General features: G+C 44.5%; 1 protein-coding gene across 1 annotated transcript; it reads right to left on the bottom strand.

Moving 5' to 3' along the window:
* Window positions 1–918: 918 nt before the first annotated feature.
* Window positions 919–15597, bottom strand: LOC141003838 (actin-binding protein WASF3). Its single transcript, XM_073475308.1, has 11 exons — window positions 15460–15597; window positions 12911–13045; window positions 8208–8361; window positions 7181–7298; window positions 6692–6694; window positions 5583–5651; window positions 5018–5062; window positions 3780–3913; window positions 2679–2975; window positions 1728–2143; window positions 919–1076 (listed from the first exon to the last, which is right to left on the bottom strand). The coding sequence occupies exons 1-11, from the start codon at window positions 15590–15592 to the stop codon at window positions 919–921; spliced, it is 1662 nt and encodes a 553-aa protein (XP_073331409.1). The 5' UTR covers window positions 15593–15597.
* Window positions 15598–15804: the final 207 nt, after the last annotated feature.

The following is a 15804-nucleotide window of genomic DNA, read 5'->3' as shown; positions in this document are numbered from 1 at the left end:
ATGACACAAAAATTCATGATTTTTCAGATTTGAAAACAAATAAGCTAAGCTAAGCTACAGCTAGCTAACATGCTATATTCATCTGTTAGCACGCACACCAGCCAGAGTTCAGAGAGATCATTTTGGCGCTGATTCTGTCGTCTCGTGTTGGTAAACGTGACCGATGAGCCAAACTCTCATAACGACAAGTGTAGCCTCTTAACGAGAGTGCGCGTGTTTCGTAAACCGGCACGTCCCGGCGAGGCGGAGTCGTCCTCTAAAGAGCTATCGTTTCCCTGATTTTCCTGACTTGTTTTCATAAATTCTTTCTCAACATTTGGCAGATAAGTTAAGATTGCACTATAATTAGTTTTTCTTGTGCTATACCATGTGTTGTGTAAACACATTAACCCCCCGTACTCACCGGGGGTCCACCTACCTACAGTTTGAGAGCCTGTTGTATTGCGGATAATTATCACTCAAATACGTAGGGAGGGAGAAGCTGGCACGTTGGGTTTTTTTTTCACAGCTGAGTGTTGGCGGTTAAAAATGAGCCGACGGGGGCGGGGAAGGTGTTGAAATGCTGTGAATGTATTGTGTTTGCTGCATCGTACGCACACTGGGTGGTCCGACGCGTAAACCTCGAGGGATTTTAGCTCCAGAAGAGGCGTCATCAGGGGTGAACAAGCAAACTGACACCTGTTGCTAAGAAGTGCTGAATGATCATTGAGGCTGCAACAGGAGATGTAAGTATGTGTGAGAATGTATGACTGAATTTTATTGACTATTTTTCTCTTCTAATGTGAATGATGAACATTAACCGAACCCCTTCATTTCCACCTCAGTGTCTCAATGTTTCTGCCTCCTCCCATCCCCCGTCATCACCACCCACTGAGCCCCCGCCTCTGTCTCGCTCTTTTTAACCTTTTCTTGTTTTGTTTAATCGGACCACTCGTTCTCGTCGAGCTCGGAGTCGTCGTCCGACTCGCTGTACTCCACGGCGATGCGGCGCGACAGGATGGTGGCCACGTCGTTGCCGACGGGCTCCCTCTTGGCCTCCTGCTCCCTCTGCTCCTGCACCTTCCTTAGCTGGATACCTGGAGGGGAGGACGGAGGGAGGGAGGGAGGGAGGGAGCAGGGGTGTGAATAAAATTCTGGGGTCCCTCAGTGGTCAGATGTTATGTGTGGTGTGGATTCTGTTTATGTTCTTAAAAAGATCTGACACCTCATACTCTGGATTTTGTGTTTTCATAAATATAATAAAACTTCTACTAATTCTTCTTCTACTACTACTACTACACCTTCTTCTACTACTACTTCATCTTCTTCTTCTACTACTGCATCTTCTTCTTCTACTACTACTACTACTACATCTTCTTCTTCTTCTACTACCGCATCTTCTTCAACTACTACTGCATCTTCTTCTACTACTTCTACTACACCTTCTTCTACTACTACTTCATCTTCTTCTTCTACTACTGCATCTTCTTCTTCTACTACTACTACTACTACATCTTCTTCTTCTTCTACTACCGCATCTTCTTCAACTACTACTCCATCTTCCTCTGCTACTACAACATCTTCTTCTTCTACTACTACTACATCTTCCTCTGCTACTACTCCATCTTCCTCTGCTCCTACTACATCTTCTTCTTCTTCTACTACTACATCTTTCTCTGCTACAACTACATATTCTTCTTCTACTACTACTACTACTACATCTTCTTCTACTACTACTACACACTTACCTCTACGTATGGCAGCCAGCAGGTCGGAGCGGGCGTCGCTCATCGGGATCATCCCCAGCATGGTGGACTTCCTCGTCTGAGGTGCCGCGTCCACGCCTGACTGGCCAACGGCGGCGTGTGGAGGCGACGGGTGCGCCTGGAGGCCTGTGGGGGCTCCAGGCGGAGGAGGTGGAGGAGCGGCAGGGGGCGCACCCGAAGGCGGGTGGGCCGGGGAGGGCACGTAGTTGGCCGGGGGAGGAGGAGGGGAGGGGGAGTAGGGACGGGAGAGGGTGGCGGAGGTGGGGGGGACAGCGGAGGCGGCGGCAGAGGGCGGGGCCGTGGTGGCGTCGAAGGCGGTCTGGGCGGAGGGGATGGTTGGGGGAGGTGGGGGAGGGGCGGGAGGGATATAGTACTCGGGGATGGTGGAGGGCTGGCCGCTAGAGGAGGAGAGAAGACAAGTGAGTGTTGATCATAAATCTGGAAAGTGTTATAGAGATACACATTTTTGTATCGTACTTCATGAACTGATGTGTGTCACTAATGTGTGACTTTGTAAGTCTCACATCAGTGTTTTGTACGAGTGTCAGAGAAGTCACAAAGAGACATTTTGAAAAGGTGAGACGTTTCCTTTTTAACATTCAAAGCAGCAGTCGGTTGACATTAAGTCGCCCTTTATAGTTTAAACATCATGTTTCGTTTTGCTATCAGACGAGAAAAAATGTAAAAGGCCAAGAGACTGACCAGGAACTCTACATCCTTCTAGACTGATATTATAAGTGATGTGCTCAAGAAATTACATTTTAGGAAACTGAAACTAACTCTAAAACGAACTGAAAGTGAAATTCTGTTCAACATTTAATTATTTTGACATTTTAGGTGAATCTTTTAATAGCTTCTATTTAAAAGAATCAACACAAAGATTGTATAAATAGTAGAAAACAATGATCAAACACCACCAGTGAGGAAACCTACCCGTGCCCGGCCCGGTACTCCTTAACCGACTGCTGCCTCGGCCCGTTAACCGTCGGATCTCCTCCACCCTGGACCCCGTGTCCTGATGGGGTCCTGCCCAGAGAGGCCGCGTGTCGCCCCGGGGGCCCTCCGGCTCCAGGGGGCTGGTTGGCCGGCCTGAGGCCTCGGTCCAGTGACTGAGTCTGGGCCGCGGCGCTGAGGTGGTCCCTGGCGTGGGGGTCGGTGGGGTGGACGGCGCTGGGGGCCTGGGTGGAGGGGTGGTTGGGGCTGGCGGGGTAGGAGTCGGACGCCATTGACCTAATGGAAGGAACGGTTAAAAGAAATGTCAATAAAAAGGATTTTATTACAAAATAAATAAAAGGTTTAAAATTATATTTTTTATACATTTCCCAATTTTATTTCATTCTTCATTTACTGTTTAAAAGTCCACTTTGTCATAGTGGATGAAAGTAAAACATTTATTTCTTTGCAGCCAGTTACACTAAAGATACACGTAAGGATATATAAATAAATATACTATAAATACTACTGCTACAACTTCTTCTTATATTAACAGAAAAATAAATGTTGAAATAAATAAAAATAACTCTTTATACTTATACTAGTATAATTATTTAAGCATTTTGTTATTTAATTCTGGATGTAATCATGTATTTAGGCATTTAATTACACAATTATTGATGTATTTAATATATTCAGTGTTGGCTCTTAAAACCCTCCATACTACAGTGACCCAATTTCTCCTTAATTAAAACTTTAATCATATCTTTTATTTATTTTTCACTATAAAATCCACATGAGATATAAACGACTATGCTCTGAACTGACTTGTCCAGAAGAGGGCAGCACAGAGCTTTGAACCATACAGCAGGTAATCTGTGTCTCAGTTTAAAGGTTTGTGCTCACGTGTGTAACTGTCGACTACCTACACACTTTATACTATTTATAGTATTCGTACACTTTTTATATCTTTTAAAGGCTGAGAAAACAGTCTCAACAACAACAACAACATCATGTATTGTTTGTCCCTGGAGAGAGACGACCAGTGGCGTGAAGGTGTCGCCGGAGGACAACATGGACAGCTGGAGTGTGTTTTTTTACCTGCTATCAGGGGACAGCGAGCCCTCTGAGGACATGCCATGGTAGGGGGAGGGGGTGAGCCTGGCGTCTGGTCTGAACTCTTTGTCGTAGGCCAGGACGTTCCACTCCTGACGCCGGTTACGAGCCTTACGCACCTTTAAAAAACAAGAGAAAGGTACATTATTTTATCGCAGCGTGTGACTGCGACCTCAGGTGTCGTACCTGATGAATAATGTAAGTGACTGTTAATGTTAACGCTGAAAGGACTTCGGGCGACTGTATCGCTCTTGCTACAATTAGCACAGATGTACCTCCTCATTAAGGACGGAGTTAATAGGCACTGGAGAGTTTCACCGTCTTGACTGTAGTAAATTGCTTTCATATCCTTTTATAGAAGATGGTTTTGGAGTGATAAAGTGTCCCCCATGCTGGCGATGGTCTCTGCTCGCTGTTGGCCCTCTTAATACCTGTGTCACATTTGTTTTTTCTATAGCACCTTTCCACTTCCATCAACCATTAGCTAATGTGTAGCACCAGCAAGGGAATGAAACAGAAGTGATATTAGATGTGGCACGGGTCCAAATTAACTTTATTAAGCTTTATTACTTTTTAGGCTGGAGGTGGAAAGCAGAGACCATCAGGGAGATCTGTCGTCATGTGTAAACTGTGGCTAATTGAAAAGTTAATTGAAGACTGTCACTACAGGACAGACTGCGAGAAAATCTTTGACACGAGGCCTCTGAAGTTTGAAGCTATGACGGCATTTGGGAGGATGTAAGAGTAAGAGCTACGAAGCTAATATATTAGCTTCCTTTATTTGATCTTTCTGGCTCCCCGGTTCCTCAAAGGTCACCTCTGTCAAGACAGTGCTCACAAAAAATGCTAATGTATGGACTACTTACTAGGCATGTTTGCCAGCTACTGTCGCTGGTTAGTTAATTAAATGGGCTAAAAATGCTACGGCTAGCCAGAAAACAGCTTGCTACCAGGCAGTTAGTTGGCTAGCTAGCTTGGTTTCTAGCCTGGCAATGTTAACACAGTTAATTCAAGAGATGTATTTGTACCATTGGCTCTTGTCTCATAACTATCTTTGCCACTATTGCAGAGCAGGTATACAATAGTGAGTGCTACAAAGCTAATATAATAGCTAAGCCTGGTCTATTTAGTTCCTCAAAGGCTGCCACTGTCATGGACAATGCTTGCTAATGTCAGAGGGACCTCTGCAGAAGCTACTGATAGTAACATCTGTGTGTACTGACCTTCTTCACCTCTCTGCTCGGGTCCTCAACCTGCCTCTGCTGCTCCTAGAACGGAGACAGAGGAGGACAGACAGATAAAACAGTGGAGAGAAAAGTTAGCCGTCGATTACTGATTTCTCTGGGGCAGAGGAGGAGAACAGGACCCCATCACCAGCTCCTTCACCATGGGGTTAATTCACACCGAACCAACCGCACACACACACACACACACTAGTCTATTCACCACCCAGTCACTGTTAGACACACCAACACACATTAGCAGACAACAGAGCCAAAAAAAACGTCTGGGAACACAAGACAGGAACCAAACCAAACACGGAGGGTTAGAGAAAGAGGGTGAGGTGGCAAGCGAACGCAACGCGACACACACGGACACAAAACAGAAGGGGAGGTGGTGTGTTGTTCGTGTTTTTTCCCTATGTGTGCGACTGTGTGTGTGTGCGTGTCTTACCTGCGTTTGTACATCTTGTGTAATAGGTGAGTGTGTGTGTGGCGTGTTAGTCGGGTGCACAGGGGTGAAGTGGGGAGCAGGAGAGGGCAGGTTAGGGGTCGGGGGTTGTCTTACAGAGATGGACAGGGGGCTCCTGGGTGGGGCCTGTCTGGAGTGGGGCCTGTCAGGGTGGGCCGGACAGCCCTATGGAAACATGGGAGAAAGACAAGCTGGTGCGTTAGACTGAGCAGAGGTGGAGGAGGAGGAAGAGGAGGAAGGGTGGGGTGCGCGTGTCGAAGGCGAGGTAACCCTATAGGTAAGATTTTTTTTAAAAAGCAAAGAGGAAGAGAGCGTAGAGGAGATCCTCCTGCAGATCCTCCGGTATACAGACCTGTTGTTTAAAGAGTGAGGACTACTTTGTTTCTGAAGGGATTTTTTTTTTTTACTCTGCAGAGTTTCCAGGTTGGAGGGAGGGAACAGAGAAACACGTGAGCAGCATTAAATTGAAACAGAAATATCGACAAAGTGCGGCAAACACACGCACGCACACACACACACAGCAGCAGTTGTTCAGGGGGTTTGAAAGTGATCTGATGGAGAGAAGCAGCGCCGCATTTTTGCATCAAAGGGGGGAATACCACTGAAAACCAGCTCTGAAATATTTAAATCTCTTAGCCGGCAGCGTCGCTCGCGAGCGGACAGAACTAACTGGGAAAGACAGAACTGTCAAAAATGATCACGACCACTGTTTCCATTATTTCCCCTCGGATTGAACAAATACCCACGGCTGGATTAACCCACAAGGGCGCCAACTAGGTCCCTGCCGAGGAGCCGAACCTCCCGCTGCTGCTGGAGATCAACGCCGTCCACCCTGAATATTATCCGTTTAACTTGTACCCTCTAGAGTACAGAGCGTACCATCCATAACCCACAATGGTCTTAGCTTATGATCCTGAACTGTTACTGGCTCTTAGATATTTATACATATATATATATATTATTATTATCACACTGCTTACATTTGTTTATACACAATATTGAATTCTACCATAATCGGGTTATTAAAAAAAATATATATCAAGTTTATTTGGCTACTAAATGTCCGTCAGCACATAATATTTATGAAATTATAATAAAAACCCTTCTGTTCCATTCTGTAAAGGCTCATTTTTACTCATAATAATAACAAAAAATAATAAAAACTGTGTTCTGCCATCTTTCATTGAGTTATTTCCGCCTGTGACCGTCTGAATGACTCTCGTGAAGACGGCCCATTAACACACATGCTTGTACAGTAACAGCTGCGATCTGATAAAACAGTAGGCTCTTCATTTAATGTATAAATGTGTTTACATCATCGCTCGTGACTCATTCAATTTATTGTTTCAAGGCAGTATTCCCCTCAGGCCGTTTATTTGTCTCTGCGTAATGAGCCCGGCCCAACTGCTGCTGTATCAATAACCAATTACGCCACAAAGCGAAGCTAAATGGTGAGTACGGTGCATCAACGGGAACAACGGCTTTAAAAAAACAAAAAAACAAAACATCTAGGCAGGAAAAAACAGCAAATTAGCAAATTAAAGCAGAAGATGAATTTAAATTTTACTGTTCTGTCTCATTCATCGACACACATCCAGCACACAGCATGTGTACAAATACGCACACACAGTACAAACACACAACGATAAACTCCAGCGACACACACTGACACACACACACACACGCAGCCACACCTTCTGCCGCCTCTTCTCCTTGCGCTTGTCCTCGGTGGCCTGCAGCATCTTCTCCTTCCACAGGTTGAAGAAGTACGACGGGTCGGTGTAGAACTTCAGCGCGTCCTTCTTGTCGTCCCTGAACGGAGAAAACGAAGACGTGTTAAAATGCAACGAAATGTTTAATGCTAATTTATTCAATCGCTAATTGACCCACATGCTTAACTGGCTAATCTGAACCGAACACCAGAGTTAGCACAGAACTGATTAAATCACCACAGGGGGTTGTGTTTAAAATGGAAAATATTCAGAGCGGTGACCTTTGTCCTGCCAGCATCTTTACTACTTTAAGTGTTTGTTTTTCTGCACATTTTCAAGGCTAAATGGGTTTTGGCTGCTAAAATGGTATTAAAATTTGATCGACGAACCAATTTGACCAACGTAAAACAACAAGATTTGAAGTTAATCAAACTAATTGCGTGAACTAATTCTGTTTACTTGTAAAAATCCAGATCAATGCAGGTCCTGGGTCAGTTTTATTAAACTGGAAACTGACAGTTTCTTTTCTTTGTCTTCATCAAGGTTATGACAGTTAATTAAAATGAAATATAAAAGCAAAACTAGGTGTGAACGAAAAGAAAATAAGACTTCAGATAACTGGAAAAAATAGCAAAAATTGCATTTCAGAAAAGAAAACTGGACAGAAAAAACAAAACTAACTAAAATAAAATAAGAGTATAATGGAAATGTATTTAGTTTTAGTCTTTGGTCACATTTATCAACACGGCGAGCCCGATGTTATTGTGTAGCGTACGTCTTATTGAAACTGTTACGGAGGCTGAGATTTCTACATAACAACAAAACTAAAACTGAAACCGAAACTAATAAAAACATTTTAAAACAAAAAAATAATGACCTAAACTGAAGCAAGTTAAACTAAACTGCTTAGGAAACAAAAACTAACCCTAAAAAAAATCAAAACTAACTCTGATCTTAACTTGTAGATGTTTTAGCCGTACTTAACTACCGGTATAAAACAGTGACTGACCTGTAGGGGCTGAGGATGTTGAGCGGAGGAGGTTTGTCACAGCGGTGGTACATCTCCACCACGGGGTTGGGGACGGAGGTCCTCGACACCACCTGCTGGTCCTGGATGGTGCTGCTCTTGAAGGCCTTCCTCATGTTGATATCCTGCAGGGAGACTGGGAAGAGAGAGAAAAACCAGTTCAGTAAACAACGTGACAATTAGGCAGAATTATCTGCCGCGTATCCGTTACAGTATGTGACGAGATAATCCCCGAAAACATCTGTTTTAACTCTTCATGCGTCGGCTTAGCGGCTAAATCCCGCATGTGGAGCGCTGCTGTCCTCTGATCTGTGGTCTCAGCTCTGCAAAGTTTAGGATGATCTCTTGTTTTGTTTATTTAATGGACGTAATAATCAGGCAGGACTTGATTACTTCACTTCAGAGTTAGTCGGCTTAAGTAGTCAAAGATAGAATAAAACAAAAATCGCATTTTGGGGCAATTTCTGGTCCCAGACCCTCAGCGGCTGTGGCTACATGGACCCAAATATTTCACTAATAATTAGAAAAATAGCCCAATCTGAATAAAAATGCCCCATGTGACCACCGAGATAATCCGGTCCGATCTGATCAGCTGTTTGGTACAGAGCCAGATCCTTCTGGAGGAATAAACACCCTGAGTCACATCAGATTCTGCCCTGATCCGGAGCTGTTCACCGACGGGAGGAGAGCTCAGAGGTCACTTTTAACTGTGGCAGCGATCCACAGAGGTGACCTCCATCGTCGGTGGTGTTTATGTTCTGTAACGTTGACTGCTGACTGGAGCTGGAGGGGAAACGTAGGTAGACCAGAGTCTCTGGTGAGTGCTGAATTCACTGAGAGCTGACCTACATTTAAACACACAGCTGTTGCTGGCTAGCTTCCTCTCCACTACAGTTATTTGATAAACGTAGTTAGTAGCAAGTTTATTTTATCTGCAATCTGACAGAAAAATCACAGATATCGATAAATGGAAAAATACTGAATATTCGCCCCTATAGTCGGTCTAACCCTATCGCTAACGTTAGGTTACGGCTCGTGTCCGGTAAAGTAACCTGGCCGTCTGGGGCAGATAAACACTGCGTGAGTAACACGAGTAAACACAAATGATCCTGGGGGCAAACCCTCACACTGATGTTGAGCCAACTTCACAACGAAACACAACGTTACCTGGAGTAAACCTGAGTTTGGAACACACGCGACTCAACAAAATATTTAACAAAAGGTTTGTTTTTGGACATTTTAATGCAGATTTCCTACATATTATATCTTTAAGCTGGAATCTCAGAATTAATTTAATTGGATTGAAGAGGAGATTATGGATTTTGTTGAGATGCAGAAGCATAAATACAGAAGATCAAATATTAAGAAGCAAAAGTTGAAAAGTTCAGACACAAAAGCATCCAACTAAAACACTGAATCTACATATTTTATTGAACTGCTTTCAATCTACACGTCATAATTAAGCCAACAAAAAACCAAACACCAGCTATCTGCTCAGACGTCCCTACAATAACACACACTTCACATGCATATCGACAGCTTACATACTGAACGCACTCTGACACAAACGCACACACACTGAGGAGGTGATAATAGGACAGTGGGGACGGATTAGTCCGAGAGCTTGTTGCATCAGCTTAGCACACACTCTCACACACTACTACTGCAGCAGCAGCAAGCATGAGAGGTGTGGTGCGGGAGCAATATGGAGGTTGCGTGCCTCTGTTCGAGTCTCGAATGCTTTGTGTGTCGTTATACGCGGCGTGTGCGACGGTGTGATGATACGTGATGCACGATTTGTCTGCGTATAACCGGAGTGAGAGGGAGAGCGGCAGACAGAGAGAAATGCTGCACTTATGTGTGTCAATCCCTCCACCCCAGAGGAGATTTAGCGATACAGCTCTGCAACGCTATCCAGGATCTGACAGATGGCCACACACACACACACACACACACACACACAGAGACACACACACTGGCATGTTCAGTGTACATCAGCCGCCCCAGTATATAATAAGGTTAAACCGTGTCAATGAGACATATGTTCCTACCAGTGATTTACTGGACTGGACTGTTATGTGTGTGTGTCTGCTTGTGTGTAACCTCAAGACTTGTTCCTCAAAAACTAAAGAGCGATTGGCTGTGTGATCAGTGTGTGTGTGTGTGTGTGTGTGTGCAGTCAGCGCAGCCTCCTGACTGTCTGCTCGCTGTTTGATCATTCCCTCCTAAGCTTCAGTCCCCGCGGCCAAATGAATAATCCACAAAACTAGCAGCTAATGCAACTTTCATTCAGACACGTCTTCAAAGAGACCTCGAGCTCCCCGACACACACTCCTTTCCCAGCATCCTCTCTCTCGCACGCTCATCTCACTGATTTTAACACCCTCTCTGCACATTTGCATGCATACAAACATGTTGATTACTGCTAATTAGCAGATTAATGTATTAAAAGGTCTCATTAAGGGACTTTTCACGGGTCGTCTTCGTTTCACCTGAATTTACGTGGAGGGGTTTTTAATACGTGGCAGGATGCTTCTTTTCTTACTTTCCTATTTACGTTAATTGTCCGCCTTTCCTTCCTTCCTCTCTTTCTTCTTTCTTTATTTCTTCCTCGTCACCTCGCCCTTCCCTTTCTTCCTTCTTTCCTTGTCATTTCATTATGCCTACTTTTCGATGCTTCGTTCCTCCCTTCCTTCTTTCCTTTTCCCTTTATTCATTCCTTCCCTTTCCTTCCTTTTCCTTTCATTTTCTCTTCCTTCCTTCCCTTTTTTATTCCTTTCTTCTTTCTTTTATTGTCCGTCCCTTCCTTTGCTCCACACCCCATTCTTCCTTCCTTCCTTCCTTCCTCTTTCCTTATCTTTTTTCCAATTTTCTTTCTCCTTTCCTTGTCCCTTTCCTGTTTCCTTCATTTCTCACCCTTTCTTTCCATCCTTCCTTCAACTCTTTCTTCTTTCCTCCTACCTTATTTTGTTCCTTTCTTCCTCCCTGCCTTCCTTTTTCCTATAATTGTCCTTCTCTTCCTTCCTTTCTTTCAATTACCTCGTTTTCTTTCTTCCTTCCTTCCTTCCTTCCTTCCCTCCTTTCTTTCTTTTATTTCTTCCTCCCTTTCTTCGTTCCTTCCTTCCTTTCTTCCCTCCATCCTTTCTTTCTTTCTTTCTTTCTCTGTCTTCTTTCCATCCTGACTTCTGTCTTTGTGTCACAAAACTTGTATAGCATCTCTCGCCTCCGAGTTTGAAGATAGTGAGACGAGAAAGAAGGAAGACGGACAAAGAGCGAAATAAGAAAGAGATCGAAGAAGATGTGGCTGAGATGCGAGAGAGTAACAGATGACAGAGAGAACGACGTGTGGTCGGAAATTGAAAGACAGACGAGTTTTTTCGTGCGTAGGAGGAAGGACGAGGCGTGGAGATGGACGGAGGAGCGGAGAGGAGATGAAAGAGTGTGAGCGGGGGGAGGAGGAGGAAGAGGAGGATAAGACAGAGAGGAGTGCTGAGCTTTTCCTTTTCATCCCCGTCTGTGCTGCTCGATCTGACGCTCTCCGTCTGAGCCGCCGTGCTGCAGAATGACTGTGCAGTATCAGCAGGGAGGGAGGGAGGGAGGGAGAAGGCAAGAGAGGGAGATTAAAGGGGGGAGAGAAGAGAAAGAAAAAAGAGAGGAGAGAGGGAAAGTAGGAGGAAGATGGAAGGAGGAGGGAGGGATGATGGGATGGAGACGATTTAAAGACAAAACGAAGAGGGAGAAGAAGAAATAACAGAAAACGGGGGAGGGAGAGAAGAAGAGGGAGACGGGGGAGGGATGAGGAGGGAGGGAGGAAGAGGAGGAGGAGGGGTGAGGAGTAGACTTAAGGTTTCTCAGATCTCACATTAAAGTTCAGTCTGAGCCTCTGGGGCCACCGTAGCCAGCTCTGAAATCCTCCTGTCAGCCTGCATGTGTGTGTGTGTGTGAAGGCCTATCAATTACTGCATTAAGAGAATTGACCTTCAGAGTTGATGAAAAGCTTAACGACGGCGATGATGACTCCGACTCACACTGCAGACACACACACACGCACACACACACAGCAGAATTAATAATAATAACCAGAATTATTGAAAAGGTGCAATCACGATTTCCTCCAAGAAGAAGAAGCCAACTGTCACACCTGCTTTCCAACAGTTCGTCTGCAGCCCGTCTGACATTGCTGACCTCAGTTTCATACTTTTGGCTGATCTCTTGGTGTGAAACAGGGATCATCTCCAGCCTGTCTTGGTAAAACTGGAGCGGACCTTTGAACTTCTCAGGACAGGATGTATGTGAAGCTTTCAGCTCCTCATTTTCTTGTTGAAGGAGTTTCCTCTGCTGGACTTCCTTCTGAAGCTCACGCTGAAGAGTGTCCGTCCTTTGGCTGATCTCTTGGTCGGTATATATTGTGCATCCCTATTACGTACTGTACCTTTAAGTATCCACAGCACAGGAGACAACATCTTTATAATCCTTTTGGGAGTGATAAACTCTGGACGAAGCTAATTTATGTCTTAATTCATTAAGAAATACTTGATTAAACTGTAATAACGCAAATATGCTGACACATGCATTCTTGTTTTTGTCAGTTGTGGGGTCTATCGGTTTGTCGGCCCCTTGTGAGGACCACCTTTTCAACTGGTCACACATGCCTGTACAAAAAAAAAGTAAAAACGCGTCCCTACCTTCCTCCACAGTGGAGTCGAGCTGGGTGACTTTCACGGCCAGCTGGTCCACTCTCTCCTGCAGGCTGCTCATCCTCAGGTAGAAGCTGTTGGCTTCGTTAAACAGCTCGCCGAAAATGTCTTCAGCATGGCGACCTGGACGGACACAGAGAGACACGGTTAGGTTTTATATCTTTGATTTCAGTTAAGTTGATGTATTTCACTCTAAATCCGACCATTAAATGAACATCATGCTGTTTTGAAGAAGACTTGAACCAGCGATTGAGACCATAAACTCATTAGGAAACTGTTTACTGAAGTAATAAATCAAGTGAGAAGTGGTGTGTTTGTGCTCCCAGACATATTCAGGTTCGTATCTAGAGAAAGTTATACTGTGCAATAACAGTGAGAGTGATACAAATGGCCTCACAGCAGTCTGCTCTAAATAATGGCCTTTTTATTTGGAAACAACGCGGGGAATTGTTCTCTCGGGCAGGTTGGGCATGAAGGGTTGTGGACAACACGCGTTTTAATGACTTCCACGATTCTCAGTGTGATACCGCCCAGATAACGAAGGGAAAAAAATGTGCAAAAATAGGTTGATAAAACAGGGAGATGGATGAGAGGGGACATTCACGTGAGATTGAGGTCAGTCGATGCCGTTCCTCCTCTTCCTCCCCACGTCTGTCTCAGCAGGATACGCTGCACCCTGCCGTGCACCTGTCGGACCGAATACCTGAAAAGACGTTTCTGTCTGCGAGTGTGTGTGTGTTTGTGTGACATAGAGGTACAAATATTTAAATGCATTTACTGATATGTAGAAATGCACCTCTGAACCACGTAAAACATGCAAACACCTGCTGCGTACCCTCAGTGTCTGTCCATGTCGTTCCCTCTCTTCTCTCTCAGCCCACGACGTGACAGATGGAGCAGAGGCAGAGCACTCACTCATTCGTAGCGAGCTGTCGCTGAATTTAATTTAGACCCTGAACTGTTAATCAAATTTAAAACAGCCTTTTTTTTTTTACCCGCTTTTTCTACACTCTCTTCTGGCAAATGGTTTATGCTGCAAAACACAGCAACTTCAGCTGTGACTCTCTGCTTTCAAATGAAGAGAAGATAAAAGAGGACAGATCGATTATGATGCATCTGGGCTGTGAACTGTATTGACTCATCAGATTGGGTTTTTACTGGAGGTCAAACTTCACGGCTGAGTCACTTTCAGTATTCTGGCAGCTTGTTGTTTATGTTTGTTATTGGATTTCATAAAAATCCACCTTGGATCCACCTTTTCTTTTTTCCTTTAGTGTCGACCGCTTCCTCCCAGCAAACAGCTGCGGAAATACGTCTAGTTAGCGTGTGCAGACGCGGCCGTGTTCACACTTAACAAACACATCTTGGGTGATCGGTTTTCAAGAACATAGCTCTGAATTCATTAGCTTCGGGCGTGATTGCTAAGGATGACACATCTGGATCGTGATCAGATTTTGAGGTTGGATAATCAACACCACCTCGACCACCTGGCAACTTTGAAGTCGAGTTAAATCAAATGTACAGATAGTTATGATAATCCTGACTTCTGCGATGACAATGTTGGTCGGTCGAAAGTAAATGTTAGCACGCTAACACACTAAACTAAGATGGTGAACATCATTTGCTGATCACCAGGATGCTACATTGTCATTATGGGGACATTAGCGTGAACACATTAGCATTTAGCTTGAAGTACCACTGTGTCTTTCAACAACTGGCATGGTTGTAGACTCTTAAAAGGTCCACTTTGAAAGAAAGTTGATCTTTGAGTCTTATTCCCAACTCATTATATACTGATGATGATGTCCAAGTGTTTGACGAGTCGGGAATGAGACTCAACGATCAACTTTCTTATAAAATGGACGTTTAAAGCCTGCTCACGCCAGGAAGTGGTTCATCAAAACTAACCATCAAGAAGCTTGGTGATGTAGTGGCTGTACATTGCAGGGCTAGTTGGTGAACTGCTCCAGCTCTCGAGCTAACTGCTACCTTCTGGTTTGCGCCAGTCAGTTACAATAGCTCCCTGGAAAGTCTGGAAAGCTCCCTGGTACTTTTCCGTTTACTCACCCCTTGCATCTTATTGTACATCATTTAATTAATTTAAAAAATAACTGAAGAGGGACATAAAGCTGTCCAAGCTAACTAGCTTGCTAATGGTCAGTTAGAAAACTCACAAGGCTACTATCTTACAACCTATGACTATCGACTCCTGACTTAAAACTGGCTGCAAACCATTGCCCTTTTATGAAGCACTTAATATTCCAACAGAGGAGTTTAAATAAAAGGTTATGTATGATAATAAGCCACGAGGGCTTCCTCCGCTTGAGACTCATCGCTTCTCCTTCCTCTTTAAAGGTCAGCGATGTCAAGGTTGATGAGATCATCCCGTCACAGTTCAAAATCAAGACAAGCAGAAAATTAATCTGAACAAAAACTTCTCCTTCTGCTTTGACAAACTCATGAATTTCACATGATTTTTAGCTAATTAATGTGCCAAACAGGAACATCACTCTTGTACTGAACCACAGGATACTCACTCAGACTTCCCAGCTGTTTAATGATGGCCGCCAGGGTGCTGTTGGTAACACACTCTAGTTCACTGGTCACTCCATCTGGCAACGCTCCACGGCACAAGTGCCTGGGCTCAATGTTCCTCTTCACCAACGGCATGCTGGACTACTCCTGAGGAAAGACAAGGGAGAGGTGATTGGTTTATGGTGAGAATCAGCCGTCCATCACTGCTACCTGTATCGTTTCATGCCATCATACCCCAAATATGTCCCGCAATGTGTGTGCTGCATTACGCTGTGTATCTTCTGACACAACATGCTGCGGCTTGTTATTTAAATTCCCTCTCGGGGGAAACGAGTACACTGACAACA

Source organism: Pagrus major, chromosome 10 (assembly GCF_040436345.1).
Source record: "Pagrus major chromosome 10, Pma_NU_1.0".
NCBI classification, from domain to species: domain Eukaryota; kingdom Metazoa; phylum Chordata; class Actinopteri; order Spariformes; family Sparidae; genus Pagrus; species Pagrus major.
The sequence above is the reverse complement of the archived record's forward strand: the minus strand, read 5'-3'. Positions and strand labels throughout refer to the sequence as shown.

Bases quoted from the DNA above. Each gene is read 5' to 3' on its own strand.
- LOC141003838 (XM_073475308.1), bottom strand. From the start codon at position 15,592: ATGCCGTTGGTGAAGAGGAACATTGAGCCCAGGCACTTGTGCCGTGGA. The intron at 7,299-8,207 runs GTCAGTCACTGT...TTCTCCGTTCAG, and splicing joins AACATCCTCAGCCCCTACAG to GGACGACAAGAAGGACGCGC. The intron at 2,144-2,678 runs GTAGGTTTCCTC...CTCCTCCTCTAG, and splicing joins GAGTACCGGGCCGGGCACGG to CGGCCAGCCCTCCACCATCC.